The sequence below is a fragment of the Styela clava genome, chromosome 10, assembly GCF_964204865.1.
Source record: "Styela clava chromosome 10, kaStyClav1.hap1.2, whole genome shotgun sequence".
Taxonomy (NCBI): domain Eukaryota; kingdom Metazoa; phylum Chordata; class Ascidiacea; order Stolidobranchia; family Styelidae; genus Styela; species Styela clava.
The window spans coordinates 13,563,807-13,582,067 of NC_135259.1; the positions used below are offsets into that span (position 1 = coordinate 13,563,807).

The 18,261-nt window shown below is 33.8% G+C and overlaps 1 protein-coding gene and 1 long non-coding RNA gene across 2 annotated transcripts; both read left to right on the forward strand.

The window, feature by feature from the left end:
- Positions 1 to 286: 286 nt before the first annotated feature.
- LOC144428332 (uncharacterized) lies at positions 287 to 1,512 on the forward strand. Its single transcript, XR_013478280.1, has 3 exons — positions 287 to 424; positions 1,009 to 1,107; positions 1,404 to 1,512. It is a non-coding gene; the product is annotated as an uncharacterized LOC144428332 (long non-coding RNA).
- A 426-nt stretch (positions 1,513 to 1,938) lies between these two features.
- On the forward strand, positions 1,939 to 14,010 carry LOC120337513 (NFX1-type zinc finger-containing protein 1-like). Its single transcript, XM_039405315.2, has 20 exons — positions 1,939 to 2,109; positions 2,489 to 2,706; positions 3,022 to 3,147; positions 4,025 to 4,126; positions 4,864 to 4,941; positions 5,044 to 5,136; positions 5,900 to 6,053; positions 6,151 to 6,964; positions 7,358 to 7,447; positions 7,721 to 7,874; positions 8,824 to 9,011; positions 9,674 to 9,755; positions 10,097 to 10,236; positions 10,404 to 10,792; positions 10,942 to 11,109; positions 11,478 to 11,646; positions 12,217 to 12,355; positions 12,694 to 12,853; positions 13,243 to 13,372; positions 13,662 to 14,010. Exons 1-20 carry the CDS (start codon positions 2,075 to 2,077, stop codon positions 13,815 to 13,817), a joined length of 3,585 nt encoding a protein of 1,194 aa, XP_039261249.2. The 5' UTR covers positions 1,939 to 2,074; the 3' UTR covers positions 13,818 to 14,010.
- Positions 14,011 to 18,261: the final 4,251 nt, after the last annotated feature.

Here is an 18,261-nt window from a genome sequence, read left to right on the forward strand (position 1 = left end):
TTCTAATCAATTCCAAGACATACAAACTTTGGCATTTGTCACGTTGAAAGTTCTCCAAAAATTACTTTTTATTTTGCAGGTGCCCTGAAGAATGGCGAGAGTATTTTTCAAGAAAGTACTTTTCAAATAGAAGTTTCTCTTCTAGGTGTGCTGAAAGTCGATCAACTCAAAGAATTTATTCCTGATGTGCTTTACACCCAGCTATGTCAGTACAGAGAACGTGAAATTTTGCGTCTATTAATTCATTAAAGCAAATAGATACATACTTTCAAAGATGTTGTGTTTGCTGTGGTTGTGGACAGAAATCCAAAATACTTGGTCGAAGGTTTATTGTGGATAAAAATTCTTTACGAAAATGAATCAAAGAATCCGTACAATATACCGGTAAATCCATTCCTGCGGAATTCCCGAACCACGACAACGGGTAATAATTAAATTACAATTTAGTCTAATTAAAATTTGGTTTTGGATACTAGGATTTCTAACAAGAGAAAAAAACGATCTAAAATTGATCTTTTAATTTTATCTTTATATACTTGTATCTTTTAAATTATTTTGCGGTGGCACAGAGGATATATGGAAAGCATTTTTTTTAAATATATACTTTTTATCTGTGGTTATCGGGATGGAACACGCATAAGTTTCCGTTTCGTGTGCTACACCATGTTGTGTGATTTTGAGTGTGATGGAACTAAATTGTGCCCAGTCGGGTAACTGTCGTGCACACTGCGTACACACTGCCTTCATCTCAACTAGAGAAGCCATCATAACGTGTTGACGTCCCATCATCTGGATTCTAAAATCTCATCAATTTAAGTCACTAATTTCCAATTATATTTGCCATTGAATGTCACCGTCGGAGTGCAAAACCGAGTTACAATCTCTAACTCGATCGGGGGTCATTCGATTTAATTCTATCATAAATTTAAGAAGGCATTGGTTATTTTACTGTTTTCATGTATTTGCAAAATAGCCCTATTTGCTAATCTAATATATTTTTTATTCTAGTAAGGATTAAAGACAACATTGATTACAATGCGATTTATACAATGGTTGAATCGGAAGCGTTTTTTGAAGCCTATACACATGTGCTGTCGGCACTAAAAGGTAAACTTGAGTTAGAAAATCTACGACCTTCACCAATTATTGAATTTACTAGAAAAAAATACATTGGTTGCAGTGGTTCTGTTAACTGAAAAAATGATTGACGGAAAAATCGAACGCACGCAGTTCAAACGCACAATTTCTATCTAAAATACCATATCATAGGAAACACAAACATTGAGTAGAAATAGGTACGGGTGGAGCTTCTGTCATCCGCCTACAAGACGACGTTCTCACAACAAAAATGGGCGGTCATTCTCGTCATGAAAATATTAATATATTTTCGTTGTAATATTCAGAAACAGAAACAGTTCCTTTGGATAGATATATTGTCCAATGCTCCAAACACGTGAAACGTCCGAGGTACATGAACGAATCTACATCTTATAGGATCAAGACATATTGTACCAACTCTTCAGAAGAAGATAAAACCGAAGGTATCTAGTTCATTCAATATTTGAAATAGGAAGGAATAAAACCATTAGATATTTATCAAATTAGCTGCATAGAAAAGTTTAATCTTTAATATTATATGCAAGTTCATCAGAGCAATTCAAGAATGAACAACTAAGGTTGGAAGTAAGGAATTACAAATTACTGCTATTATATATATATTATGTTATATGACACCATAAATCTCATGCTTTGAAATCAATTTGAGGGCCAAATTGAGGGCTAGTAACCTAGCTTTGGAAAATCTCGTATGGAGAATAAATTAAAATTAATCTAATACGCATAATTTGACATAACTTTCTGTTTTTATTTTGTTAGAAGTAATAACGCATAATTCTCTCTAGTTAAACACAAATGGAAAAAGGTTAGACTGCTAAAAGATAGTGAATGGCCCGATGCAAGTAAACTTAACCTCAACCAAGTACAAGCAGATGCATTGAAATTAGCTTTGACTAAAGAATTTGCCGTTATACAAGGCCCACCTGGCACAGGAAAGACACACGTCGGTGTGCGAATCATGGAAATTTTACTAGCTAATGCAAAAAAGTGGCGGTAAGTTAATATAAGGGGTAGTTGTGTGATTCAAAAGTGAAACCAAATAATTCAAAATTATTTATCGACTAGTTTTTGAGTAAAATCATTCAATCATCAATCAGTGTTTCAAACTTTTTCCACTCCTACTACTTTCTAATATAGGTATCTTTTGATACATTTTGCTACCAAGTATTATTTTTCCTTTAAATTTCGGAATTAGCCATTGACTCATATACTATTGAAATTACAAAATGAAAATCCACAAATGTGTTTTGTTATAATATCCAAATTGCACATTATGTATCAAGAAGGAATGTTCTTTGGTTGAAGCAAAAATGCTGTGAATGTTAATTTGCTGTATATTTTGATGTCAAAACTTGGTATTGTTTAATTTCAGACGCCATGAGTCCCACTCTCCTATTTTGATCGTATGCTACACAAATCATGCACTCGACCAATTTGTGGAAAGTATTGAAGAATATTGCGAAAATATTATTAGAATAGGAGGTCGGTGCAACAGCGACGTTGTTGCAAAATATACGCTTGCATCTATTAAAAAAGAAATGAAAACTAAAAAGAAATCTCGATTCGAGAATTCAATTGTTTCTTCTATAGGTTGGTATTAATTTGATATATAGATTCTTTTGTTAATTTTTTTTCTGCTGTAAATATATTGTTATTCTGCAAGTAATAACTCGTTAAACAGAACATTCTGTAATTCGGTATACACAAGTATTTGAAAATAAAAAAATGATAAAATTGATCTTCTGTCTCCAAATCATTTAGAACCTCATTCAATTGCATTCGCCTGTTTCGTTATATTAAAGATTGGGATCTCCGTCTATATATACTTCTAATCAATTACAAGACATACAAACTTTGGCATTTGTCACGTTGAAAGTTCTTCAAAAATTACTTTTTATTTCGCAGGTGCCCTCAAGAATGGCGAGAGTATTTTTCGAGAAAGTACTTTTCAAATAGAAGTTTCTCTTCTAGGTGTGCTGAAATTCGATCAACTCAAAGAATTTATTCCTGATGTGCTTTATACCCAGCTATGTCAGTACAGAGAACGTGAAATTTTGCGTCTATTAATTCATTTTAGCAAATAGATACATACTTCCAAAGATGTTTGCATTTTCAGTTCAGAATAAAAAAAAATAAAGTTTTTACTAAGAGCATTTAACAAGAGCTAATTTTTTTGTTTTGGTGACAAAATATATATATCTTTTTTTCCCATCTCCATGCCAGTTGCTTGCAAACTCTATTTGAAAACTTTTTGACTATTTCGATTGAATCTTGATAATCTGACGAATAAAGATAAATTCGTAGAGGGTATGTAAAACAATCATTTGAGTTCCTGTGAAGATTGTTTCATAAAACTTGGCCACAGAATGTAAAAATGTAATTTGTTATCGCCGCACGGTTTCTGAAAATAGCATAAGGGTGATGCATTAGCTTTTAATTGTGAATGGCAACACAATTTTAAGTCACAGCCTTCAACTACATTGAAAAAATGGACCTAACAATCTTTTGGCTAGATTATGTTTATGTTGTCGTTGGTGGCGACTGGTGACCGTGGGGTGTAGATAATCTTGTGTAGACAAAAATTGCGCTTCCCTTTCACTATTGGACATATAATATTTCTCAATATAAAGATCATTATTTAGTATTTGAAGATGGGAAGTCTTCTTGAAAGCTTTAAATTATTCTCATTTTGTGATTGGGTGAATTATTAGTTCCGACTTCAAATAAAATTGTTTCACCACATAAATTTTCATTAGGATACAATTAATATCGTCATCAAACACTAGAAAGAAAATTAAAAGTAAAAGCGAAAATAGAAATTTGAAGAGATTACTTCTATTCGGTAGCACTTCAATGTACAAGAATAGGTCAATAAACAAAACGGAAGTCTAAATTCGATATTTTCCAGCCGGGGATACTAAAGATTCATCACTTCTACGTTGGCTTGGAATGTCAAATCACATGATAAGACGTCTCCAAGACTTGAAGCGATCGTCAAATAAACAAAAAGGCAAGTCATATCAAAATATGAAACATAGACCATTATTGGACACGTGAGTGTACATAACGATCGTTTCAATATCATGTTTTTGTTCTTGTTAATATTCTTCTTCGTCATGATAAAATCGCTTTTCTCTTCTAATACTGGACAAATTGCTTCGAAATTTTCAGTGCTTAAAGATTGATTTTTTTCGCCAGAAGGCTATTACTTTTACTCATTTCAAAAATTTCTGTGGTCTTCGAGAGATTCGTTTTTTATGTGTCAGAATAAAACATAGCGACACCTTGTGATGTGTATACTGGCACTCCTCTTCATGTTTTTTTTGATCACGTGCCATCGAACGTCGGTGGTTCGTAATGAAATCCTGGCTCTGCTAAGATTTTAGGAATGGTGAATGGCGAATAGTGCCGTACTTGGTGTTATATTACGGTAGTGACTCGGATCGTTGGTGTTACTACAGTTGTGAGTTGGACCCTCTTGCAATTTCAATTCACGCTGTCACAAGACATCAAAAGATAGGGCAGTTCCGGTACCGTAACACAGCGCGGTGACACTGAACTAGTGGCTTGCATTCACTGTTATAACTGATGTCTTTAAATGTTGGTGCTTTTTCTGAAATCGGTAAACGTGTCCATATATTTGAGCATAGCTCTCTTGTTTTAATATTTATTCCGCTTTAGAAAATATTATACAAATTTTATAAAATCATTGTTCTGTTCTGAACGCTTCGAATAACACATTTGCAGATCAAAGAAGCCCGGCACATGCCCATATTATGGAGGAATCGTCAATTATAGAAGATAGAAGAAATTTAGAATACGGTGGTAATTATCACATTTTTTTATCGATTTAACAACAAAAGTCAGTCATTAAATAGCAAAATATAATATCTACATTTATTATAATTTATGTAATTCGTTGTTTAGATTTTCATGGCAGACAGCCTGGAAACAAAAAAGATGACAGATATATTGATGAATTGAAATCAAGGTATCTTTCGGTAGATACTGGTATCCTACGTAAGTTATTACTTTTATTTTATATATATTTTTGTAATTTCTTCAAGTCGAAATTGTAAAGATTTTTTCACCGATTTTGAATTGGTCAAGTATTTTATAGTTTTAATAATTGGTTGTATATATGAAATAAATATATATATATATATAATGTATATGTGAATCTCGTTTTCTGTTCATAAGAAAGCCCAAGAATATGCCAATGCTCGACATTATCACTATATTTTGAACACAAATTCGAGACTTTTCAAAAATGTTATTATTATTGTTGGGTTGGTTGTACTGTAAATAAGTCCTGTCGCTATAAGAAATATCTATCTCATTTTTTTAGGGCGAGAAAAGCCCTATTTAGTGACTAAAGTAAACTACAATTTATAGAAAATCCAGCTTGCCCTACCCTTTGTAACGTATCACGCAAGTGATCTCAATGTGGCGAATTAAAAAGCTTGCAAAATATAAAAATTGCAAATCGCAGCATTCTTTTCTGTCCACTAAAGGTCGGGTGAATTCTACAATTTTAATCATTGAAGCCATATTTTTGCAATGCAATTCGGACAATGACTGAAAAATATTTTTACAATGACCTGTTTTTCCTAGTTAATTATTCTTTAAACATGTTTCTGTGGTGTTTAAATGCTCACTGGCATAACTGAGTGATGGAATCTATGTTTTCAGTAAGTTATATAAGCACTAGATAATCGCTTTTTGCTAAATGGTGAATCGAGTCCACATCAGTAAAGTTCATTTCATGTTCTTTTTTAACTAGGAAAGATGCTGCATAAAGCCCAATCGCATGATCGTCGCGATTTACAAAAAATTCAAAGGCAGCTTGACAAAACATCGACAATGAATGATTATGAAGTAGCCAATGTTCACGATCTTCATGTACTTGAACTTGAAGAGAGATGGTGTTTGTACAGGTATACATATTACTTCTTTTTTTTGCAAACTCATTATGTAAGTATTACTACAAAGATAAATAATCATCTCAATTGATCTGAATGCACCAATTTATAGAAACTGGGTAGAGAAATGGCGTGCTAGTAAACGAATCAATCGCGACAATATTTTGGCGGAGAATACACAAAGGCTGTATGATTTGACGAAGCTTCGTGAGGATGAGGATGAAGAAATTGTAAAAAGTCGTGATGTGATTGCTCTAACAACGACAGGAGCTGCAAAGTATAGATCACTAATCAATCGCCTGCCTATTAAAATTGTGATTGTGGAGGAAGCAGCAGAAGTTCTGGAAGCGCACATTGTCGCTGCTTTGCCTAAAACTACACAGCATCTGATTTTGATAGGAGATCATCAACAACTTAAGCCTTCTCCAGCGGTGTACGAATTGGCGAAAAAGTATAAGCTGGAGATATCGCTTTTTGAAAGAATGATTAAAAACGTACCACACGTTACACTTTCAACGCAACATCGCATGCAACCGTTGATTGCTGATTTGTTACGGCCACAAATTTACTCCGATTTGCAGGATCACTCCAGTGTTTCAAAAAGGAACGGGTGGGAAAATATGAGAGGTCTCACTAAATCAGTATTCTTCGTGTCGCACAACATTCCGGAAGAAAACATGTTAGAAGGAAAAAGTAAGAAAAACAAGTTTGAAGCCAACTTTTTAGCGAGACTTTGTAAATATTTGATACAACAGCAATATAAACCATCACAAATAACAATCTTGGCTATGTACGCTGGTCAGATATCGGCATTCCGTTCGGTTTTAGATGATTCATGCAAAGATGTTAAAGTGACGCCAGTCGATGGATACCAAGGAGAAGAAAATGACATCATCCTCTTGTCTCTAGTTAGAAGTAATTCCGAGGTAAAGTGCTTAAACACAGTGCTTTTTTTCCACCCTGTGAAATCGATACGAGTTCTGTTAAATGGTTACGCGAGATGATTGGCGCGCTAATAATAATACCGGTATTTGAGGTATGGGTTGACACGAGACTTGAAAGTTACCTCCGGCGCGGAACAGACTCAGCATTCACGTTGGTATTTTTTTCAGAATTATTACGTCATTCCCAGTTTCCATGTCATCAACTCCCTTCATTTGTAGTAATTTCCCTGTGTTGAATTGAATCTGTTGATAGATTCTGTTGTTAATTTATGCACAAGTAGAGTATTATGATCGTCGATGTATAAAATTGAAATTTTTCTTTGAACCTCGATCACCTTTAATTAAAATAACTCATCAAGCTTGTGTTTCTAACAGGGGAACATTGGATTTCTTCGTATTGAGAACAGAATATGTGTAGCACTTTCTCGTGCTAGGAATGCATTTTATTGCATCGGGAATATAGAGGTACTCAGTGTTTTTAGTAACATAAAATTTGATGATAGCCCGTAGAGATCACTTCACAGCAAAAATAGGCAAAATATTAATTTGTTAAGATCTGAGCAAAATTTGAATCGTTGAGAGTTATTAAATATCTGAAGCGAAAAAATTATATGAGGGGAAGTTAATGAAAAAATAACATATGTAATAATGTTTGAAACTTGAAATAAGGGAATGTTATCTTTTTACTATTTATATAATTCACTGCAAACATTCAAAATATGCAAATGTTTCTCTAAGTTGCTGAAGGAAAAGAGTAAGCTGTGGAAGCATATTGCATTGAAATTGGAACAATCAGGGTGTATTGGAGAATGTCTGATGCTGAAATGCCAAAAACATCCAGAACATTGTACTCCTGTTAAAAATGCTGAAGACTTCGACAACGTGCCGGAAGGTATTTTGCTAATTGTATGTATATAAGGCAATTTAGTTTGAAATTATTTTACATATGGCAAATAAGTTGTATATATTGGAATAACTTTTTTCCGCTTAGCTTGTATTGAATGATCATAACAGCACAAAAGGGTCGCACCACATGTATTTCTAGTTGGCCTGGCTCAAAATTTTGCACATGTCATTCCTAACCCTCATCTGACTAAGTGATCAAACAATCACGTCACTGCGGCGTAATAATGCCTTCCAAAGTATACTAATGGTCATCCAGAACGCGCAGACTATCACCCGAAATCGAGCAAGCTATTTCTCTCGTTTTCTCATCGCAACCACAGAGATTCCAATTCAGTGGATGCAACGATCCCGATATGAGAAAGATCACTGGCGTTATTGAGTTCGATATCGTCGTTTCAGATGCCATTTCGGGCGATTGTAGCTGTACTTTGGCAAGCTCTATGACGTGATTGCAATTTTTAGATTGCATAGTCAGGTGGAAGTCAGGAATACCATATGCAAAAATGGTTATGCGACGCCCACTAGAAGTACTAGTGGTACAAACTAAACGTAACCCCAAAAGAATACTCCTAAAAATAGATCAGGCATTTGCCCATGACAACTCACACTTAGCCCCTACACTTCATATAAAACTAATAATATATAACGCTATTACACTCAAATACCGCCACAATCTCTCCTTGACACAAGTTGTAAATGCATGTACAGTACTTCTTGTCGTGCAAGCCTACGTCATGAAAACCTAGATTGCCGCTCCGTGGGCAGCAGAGCGTGACAATATAAATAATGACGGGTAACTCTGATACATGCAGTAATACCGGTAATCAATATAAAAAAAATTATGTTAATTCATGAAACGTCTGAAATCGTTGGATATAAATTGCTCATGTGACGAATTTTATAAATAAAAAATCTATTATTTTTACTGTCCGTAGGTGGCTGTACGGATCGCTGTAAAGCCCGTTTGCGCTGTGGCCATGCATGTAAAACGTATTACTGCCACCCGGGCAATCACGACAATGTCAAGTGTTACGAAAGTTGCACAAGATCGTGCGAAAGAAAACACCCTTGTAGAAAATTATGTCATGAAGATTGTGGGCCATGTAAGGTATTGATACTAAAAGTAAGTTGATCATTATAAATATTGAACAAAATATAAATTTTATCACAAAATAAAAATCTATATAGCCGAATATAATTTACCACGTACCATAGTGCATGGTGTCGTATTTTGATTTTAAGTAATAGTCATTTAAACTTATGCCATGCAGAAAAATTAAGAAGTGGATAAACACACATCTTTAATATGTTATTAAGACCGCGCTTCGCAAAAATTCTGTTTGTTAAGGAACCAATTTTTAGAATCGTCCATTAGAATAAAAATTAACTTTTCTGAAACAATTTTCGCGTGGACGAATAAACTGTGATAGATTTTACATGTCATTGATGAAAAGCTTAATCAATAGGGCTAGTAGAATGCTGGAAAGGTGATTTAGTTATAGAGTTCTAATCATATGAGATTTTGTCAGAATTACTATATAGTTTTGGTTATGTAAGATGTTTTTTTATGTTCATAATTTCCTAAAGCAGTTTCAAAAATGGTCAAATTTTCGCTCCGTTGTACACACAATCCCAATGTTAAATAAATGGCAAATACTGGAATAGGCGGTATAGGATTATTCAAAACTATTTAAAGTTACAAATAATCCAATGATATCGAAAAAGTCAATCAAAATGTATCATCTTATTATTTTAATAATTTTCTCAAATTCGGCCTTTTAACAGAAAGTTCCAATTTGTGGTCACGTACAACATGTTGAGTGCAACCTACCACCAGAAGCAAATATTTGCAAACAAAAGATAAAAAGTGAGTAGATAGATACTCATGTTTTTAAAATATAGTTTATTCCTATTGCTATCGACTCTTCATTGTCTATACTGGGGAACTGGTAAATCTATTATATAATATATATTTATATTCTCATCAACGAAATTATTTTGGATGTTCACTGAAGTTTACCGCAATGGCGTGTCTATATCGGCATCGTCCATCGGAGACCTTTGGGAATCGTAAAGTCATCCGTCCTGTTACAGTAGTTCTTTACTAATTGTCTTCTGTTTTTTATCATTGTTTGTCGAACTTATTTATCTCTAATTAACTTCACATACTCGATTTTACACTTGATTAAGATTTCCAAAACATTTCAGTAAAACTTTTGTGTGGACACGAACCTTTTATTCCTTGCTGCAAAGGAGACATGATGAGCATTAGGCGTTGTCCTGTTCCGTGTGACAGATTATTTCAGTGCGGTCACTTTTGCGGCGGAACTTGCGGAAGTTGTTTGCAGGTAATAATAAATGTTATCTCATACTTTATATATGATGTCATTTTTCCCGGGTCTCTGTCCTGATTCACAAAAAAGCAAGAGGTATATATTTATAACATTAATGTACTTTTACAAGTCTTTGCAATTGGAAATACAACTTGCGTATTCAATCATTATTATTTCACTAGGGTCGGCTTCACATACCATGCACGAAACGCTCAAAACGGATATTGTGGTGTGGTCACTCGACTGAATCAAAGTGTTGCACGGAATTTCTTGTATGTAGAGAAGAATGTAAAATAAGATGCTCTCATAGCAGATCCAAAAAAGAATGTTGGTATTCATACAGCCCATGCGCACAACAATGCCAATGGGAATGTCCTCATTATAAATGCAGTAAGCTATGTGGTGAACCATGTGACCGCCCGCGGTGCAACGAACCGTGTACAAAAATACTGAGATGTAAACACAAATGTTGCGGTGTATGTGGAGAAGCTTGTCCAGATATTTGCTCTATATGTGATGGGAGAAAGTTTCTTGAAATAATAGCTGAAAACGGAGAAAATGTCAATTCTCAGTAAGTTTTATGAACATTTCAGTCGGTTCTGCTCTTTTTCATTCCTCATATAGAAAATAAATTATATTCTATCCAGATCTTGGTATTATATTTTTGTTAAATGGCTAATATTCTATAATATATTCATTACTTTCAATTTTTTCGATCAGACTGATTCAACTGGAAGACTGTGGTCACATTTTTTCTTGCGAGGCACTCGATAAATGGATGGATTGTCCAGAGGTTGGTTCAGAGCTAAAGCACAAAATGTGTCCAAAATGTAACAAGCGCATAACATGGAATTCAAGATATGGAAATATCATTAAAAATATATCAAGGTATATTGCATTTAAACCTAACATAATGGGTTTATAGGTATACATATATTCTGTGGATTTCATTCCTCGAATTCTACATTAATCAAATAATAAAAACAAATTCGTTATTTGATACATAAAATGTTGTTGATTCAACAAGTTCATATTTTAAAACAACCCAAGAAACAAATCTTAGTTTATAATCCTAGTTTTACTCAGGGAGAGAAGAAATACAATCCCATTAAAATTACAATGAACGAATCTTGTCCATTTTCCTGACCAAGTCCAGTTTGAAACTGGTAATCAATCGGTGCAGCATTTAGGGGTCGCTGAAAAAGGATCCTGTTTCATTCAATAATATTAGAGTTTTATTCTCTGATATATTTCAGTGACATGAGTATAGTGAAGCAAGAAATGATCGAATTTAACAAATTATTTTCACATCTGAGGCAAGAATTACATGATATGTTTGAGACGAAGTTGAATGTTGTGGGATCAATGGTAGAGAAAGGCTTCCTTGATACAGATGACTTTGCGCATATTTGCAAATTCAAGGAGGTGACTACCAGGACGTACCCAGTTTCATCGTGATTAATGGTTGCTCATTCGCGTATGGATATATGAAAAAATATAAAACAAGAACCATATTTCCAATAAATAATTTCCTTTTCATCATTCAAAACACAGAAGCTGCTAAATTATACTTGTCTGTGAATCATACCAAGAGGTCTACAATACTCGATAACGAACGAAATCGGTCTGCAGTAATACTATGAATTAACGCAAAACTACTATTAACGTGATAGTATATAAGATTCATGTGGATTATAAAAATTTTGAAAATGGTTCCATCTCATAACTCTGTAAAAAATGTGATATACAACTTATGAGTCTAAAAAAATGGTCACATAAATACTGTAAACAAGGAAATTATATTACTTTAGAAGCAGTTTCAATAACATTATATGGTGGAAAATGGCGGAGTTTATATATATATAACTTCTAACCAATGAATATTAGGAAAGCAAAAAGAGTTTCCTCAAAATTGTGAATTTTTATTTGAAATGAAATACTAAAACTTTAATGAAAAGATTTTTATTGCCATTAATAAAATTCATCGTTTGACAGAATATTTTCGAACATTGCTATTCGAAAATTCGCCTCTACGAACGAAGAGTCCATAACCTAGAAATCGTGGCCAATATTGTAGTATCTTTGCCTGAAAATCTCTCTATACCTGGGAAATCATCTGTCGTTGTTTTAAAAGGTTCGTCAACTCAGCTAATGTAATAAATTTTTTTAGGCAATTTCTTTTATTCTTTGTACATTAAATACCTGTTTTGGAGTATCAGAGCTCAGAATGATAATGTTGTATAATAATTGTACTATAATTGCATTTGGAAATTATATAATTATATATAATAGTTATTATGTTTGGAAATTGAATTTTCGATACTTTTTATGGAACATTCGCTGACCGAAACAAAAAATGAACGTATTTTTATTATTTTTTTTCACGTTACTACACTACTGCGAAATTGCACAACTATCCATTTGTTTCTACAAATATTTAGGCCTGAATTGTCATATAAAATTTTTCTCTAGATCTCAAGGAAGATATCAAAGATCTGATCAACTGGCTAATGTTGCCCCGAGAAATGTGGACGTATAGTGAATATAAAGATTTTATACGCGAGACATCGAGAATTAGACATTGTGGATGTTTCCTCAAACTCTGTGAAAAAGTTCATGAAGGATTTAAAAGGTTATTTTTTTTTATAAATTTTAAAATGGAGTTTTGTTATTATTGTGTTTCGCGATTTCATTTTATCAGAATTCACGGCGATTAAAAGTATTTTCTGTTGGAAATCAAAACCTTTTCAATAAATTTTCCTTATTAGCAATGATGGCAAAGCCACTGTGAATGAGGAATCCGATTGATCGTGACTCGACGACTTGTACCTAACGATACTCATTAAAAATGTATTTCTGAAGATTTTTAAACTGCACTGTTTTCAAAAATATGTTCCATCTCTATAGTGCATGATTTTAAAAACGAGTAATCAATATAAATATACAATATTCTCATTAGTTTAATATAAATTATAAAAACTGATCTTTTGTAAATAAAGTTTCTTCATTTCATCTAATCAGTCGACCAGAGTCTTTCCGGAAAGCCTTTGTTGAAGTAAAAAAACAACTTCTCGGCGACCCATCAGGATCGTACAAACTGTACGATAAAGATGTTGTTGAAGATATTCTGATAAAAGAACTTTTGCCCAATGTAAGTAATATTTAGATGTCTTTTGAGTCTCAAATTTAAAAGAATATCTGTTACGCACGCTTGAAAAAACAATTATGAATGGAATAATCAATTTATCGCTCAATGTTTTCATGTCATACGACCTAATAGATGACTTTCTTTCACTCCACGGGCATTTGTAAATTCAGGATTTATTTTCAGACAAGAAATGTTCTTTAGTAAACTAAAACTCACAAATGTGTATAGTGTATCTTTAGTTGTTTGCAAAAAACAACTTTTCATATTTGTAAGATTCTATTTTCTATGACAGGTGGAGGGAGTCTCTCTGACAAAATATGATGAAAAAGAATTTTTTTGTCAGAGGCAGGCACCAAACATATTTGAGAGAAGGATAAAGTGCCACAACGGCCACATCTACTGCTCTTCTGCAGGAAATTGTACATATTGCATGTTTTTATCCACGTAACTCGAAGATATAAACAAAATACTATTTTTTAAAAATTTTGATTGTGTAAATTAACATTATTATTGTCGAATCAAATGTAGACATATCTGAAAGATTTTATATCATGAGGACATAGTACCTTCGAGATCATTCTTGAATTTACGATGGTGTTTGGCTAGTTGACACTCTGGCTATTACACCGTATGGAATCTATTCACAAATAAACACAACAATTCAAGTTGGCAAATTGCACAAGACAAGCTTGATTCAATAAGGAATAATAATTAAATGTAGATCAGAGAAGAGCAGAACAAAAAACGATATCGAAATGGCAAGAGCAAAATTTGTTGTTCACGACACTTGTTTACTCGGTATTGTGACGTCACGACTTACGTTACATGCTGTTTTTCACCCGGTTCGAGATTTTGAACCGAGTTGATGTATGGAAATCTGATTAAATCACGCACCTGCAAGCAATGAGTCCACATTCGTTACCAGTTATAACATTAGAAGTTCCATCTAACCACGGCAAATTGCAATAAGACCACGTTTGCTTCAAAGACTGGTATCTATGGGCGTTAAGGTTTACGGGTGCAAATATCTATAAGTGCAAATGTACGCAGGTGTAAACATATATATATATATAGGTACAAACATCTGTGAGTGAATATGTTCATGGTGCAAATGTACGCGAGTGCATTATATATGCGGGTGCTGAAAGGTGCAAGAGTATGCAGGTGTAAATGTCCTGGGTGCAGTTTACGGGCAAAATGTACGTAGATGCAAAGATAATGGGTCCGGTGGCTTTAGGTAGATATTTCGTTTGAGATTCGCTGCTGTGATTCAGTAAGAGAACTAGGTGAATAATTTGTCAGATAAAAACAGGAAAATGTGCTGTTAATATATGCAGAAACGCTATTCCACTGTTTACAATCGGTAATTTAATTTTCAAGAAAGGATGAGGGTTCAAATATGTATGGCGAACCAATTGCAAATAATAATAGCAGCCACCGCTTGTCCCAAAGACCAAGATGCCACAAACACACAAATAACTGTTGCTGTTTCGTTCACCGGAAACCAATTTGCAAGGAGTAAAATTTAAATGATGAAGTTGATCGCTGAAGAAATTCGGGATACAAAGCCACCGCAAATAAAAAACTCCAACACAACGATCAAAATAAGAAAATTAGTAATTTTTCAGTTAGGGTAAGGAATACAGATCGCGCTGGAAATTCCAATTTTTCAAATCATTTCTAACCCTAACCCGGACCTCAACTGAATATTTACTAATTTGTTATTTCTAAACGTGAAGGGGTATTTGTCTCAAATCTCACATTTTTGCATTAGTGGCGTGGACTTTGGACAAAAGATCCGTAATTCCGAAGAATACTTGACCACGCATCCCAAGAACAATTCTCTAAAATATATAGAGTATTTTTGAAATCACCCTTGTCCGTTATAGACTGGAAAAGCATTTGCTACAGGCAGTTTTGCTCAGTGCCATTATTTTGTATCCTGTGGCGGATGTATATATATGCATATTGATACAATTATCAGTCATTTCTAGCCCCAGATTTGCCATTTTTTCATATGATATATACAGAAGAACTTCACTGAAGAAGAAAAAAATGGTCTGGAATAAACGTATTATGATGACTTTACACAACAAATTGTTAAAGAATGGATAGTACTTGGCAAAAAAAGAAAGAAAATCAAAAAATTCCTCTTGAATAGTCATTAAGTTTATATTTGTATTACATAACACTATGTAATCTAGAATAGGCGATAAATCAGTGCTCTTCAACCTTTTGTTATTGCGGAACCCCTGATATCACTTTTCGTTTTTTATGGAAGCCCAAATAATAAAAATAAAACACGAAATACTCGTGACACGAAATATTTATAATTCAAATATTTCCACCTCAACAACGAAACAGAAAGAAGGTAACAAGCGTGAAATTCAATGACTAGGTTGTTCTTGCATTTTTTTTGCAATGTTCTTGAATCGTGGCTCCACGGCGCTCAAAGCAATTCTCTCATACTTATGGTTATTTATACTCTTTAAACAACTTCGTTTTTGTTATTAATAGTTGTTAAAGCAGAAAATGCTGATTTACACAAATAGGTATTGGGAAATTGACACAGAAGTTTCAATGCATTTTTGCAATTGCTGTACCCTCTTTGTGAAGAGAAATCCAATACTATTCCTTCCCATTTTTTTCGAAGGTTTTCTCAGAATTAATATCATTACGGATATCTAGAAGTCCCTCTTGCTGTTGCGCACTTAGAAATTCATCCAAGCATGGAAAAGAAGAATAATCATTTTTTGCAACTTTACTGGCCCAGCAGTCATTTTTTTCCTTCACGCGGAACCCCCAAGGAACCCTATAAACTCACGGAACCCCACTGCATGTGTTGCGGAACCCCTGTTGAAGAGCACTGCGATAAATAGATCAATTCACCTCAAATACGATGTCTTTTTGCTCAATTCTCCATTGAAGAACAACTTTATTGTCATCGTTCAGCCTTGTTTGATGCTGAAGTTCCTCATCTGCATGGAAATATTCTTTATAAAAAATGTCAAACCCCAACGTAACTATTTTTATTTGAAATTGCGATGTTATATTTAACCTTAAAATTTTGCACCGCCTTTCACATGTCAATCAAACTCATGAGGCGTGCTTGGTAACTCAATTTGACTACTTACCAGTACGTTTATCTGGAGAACTTCATCCGGAATAAATGATATTGTCGTGTATCCTGAAAAATAAATTAAAATAGTCCTGATTATTATAAGTACAAGAAAGATAAATTACATGGTGCATCGATATAACACAAACTCATTCAGACTTTCTGTAGCTGGGCTCGGTTTAGGCTCTGGGATTAAGTTTTAGAAGTAATTTATTTCCCAAAATAATTTGAATAATCAAGATTAAAGTAAGTACAGGTCGTCAACAAGTATGAGATATCCTACATTGGATATGGTATCGGTAGCTCCATATCCCCTCTACGGAGTAGGCCATTCAAATAGAGATTAGGAACATATATCCATAACTATTCCAACTTTTTCAATTTCTGAACGCTCGAGCTAGGGATGTTTTAACAAGAATTGCACAATTTTGATTTTCATTCTATAGTGCTTCTATATTGCCTGTTAAGTCCATTACTTGAACTTTCTATCATTCCGAATAACACAGATAACCCAATAAGCTGGAATCATACAAAAAATGCCCGGTTTATCACACAATATTACTATTATTCCTATATCTCCCCAATGATTGTAATGTCTAAATCTGAGTAGAGTATATACTTTATACTTCTGACTCGGTGATTTAAATTAAAATTTCATTCTTTTCGAAAAGCGCCGCGGGGTGATATTATCTATTTTGAATATGATTTTCATGTGATGTCGTGTATCTTATTAGGGTTATATTGAACGTCGTGACAACCCAATAACAATTTAGTTAATAGGGGAAAGTTCAAACTGGCTATAACTGGGATCCGATGTCAGGTAATCGTCAACAGTGAAACTATCCTTTTCATGAGTGGACGCGAAATATATGGCTATGAATGGTTTAGTCAAATTGGTGTTGTTGGGCCTTTTCTTGTTGTTTTGAGACAAGTCGCTTTTCTCCGAAACTAGTGGACAAAGTACTTTAAATCTTCAGTACTTTATGGTTACCAAAGCGGCTAAAATCATACTACTTTTATTTATTTTCAAATTTCCTCTGAGACCTGTGAGGCTCGATATTTCACCTAAAAGTTTGCTGTTTTATTTTCATAGAGGATAAATATTTTTACTCCGAAAAGATTCAAATTTTTTTTCGGGGATATTCATTTCTTTTACTATGATACCAGGACAATAACAATGAATTTAATTTTGGAATTATATTTCGTATTGCAAAATCGAATATATATTCAGAGGCGCAGCCAAAATTTTCAAAAAGTTCAAAAACACATATTCATCGACTGGGAAATTCCGATGCAGCGGCTCTTATACCATCCTTTATTTGTGAATATACATTTTATCTTCCGCATAACGTCATGTTGTTGTCGTTAAGTTTGCACTTTTTGAACAGGAAATGTGTATTCGAATCGTTCTGTTGAATAGTTGTTGTTGTTGTTGGAAAAGATCTCTTTTCCCCGAAAAAAAAATAACCAATATATTCCAAATTGTTGGTATTTACATAAAGATGGGAGGAGTCGATGTGAGGCTAATATGATTTTTTCGATTTCCCCGGGACCTATGGATTCAATCGATCCACTTCAATTCAACCTAAATGCTATTTTTTAATTCATTGGAACACTTCCATATAAGCTTCGTTTGACTTTAGTGTTCATATATTTGAGCTATCTTGTTGTTTATACTGTAACCTACCAAAAGAAATGCCGTTTTGTAATGTATTTACTGAAATCACATCTCACGCCTCCTTTTGTTTTCCTACAAAAGATTGAATATTTTTCA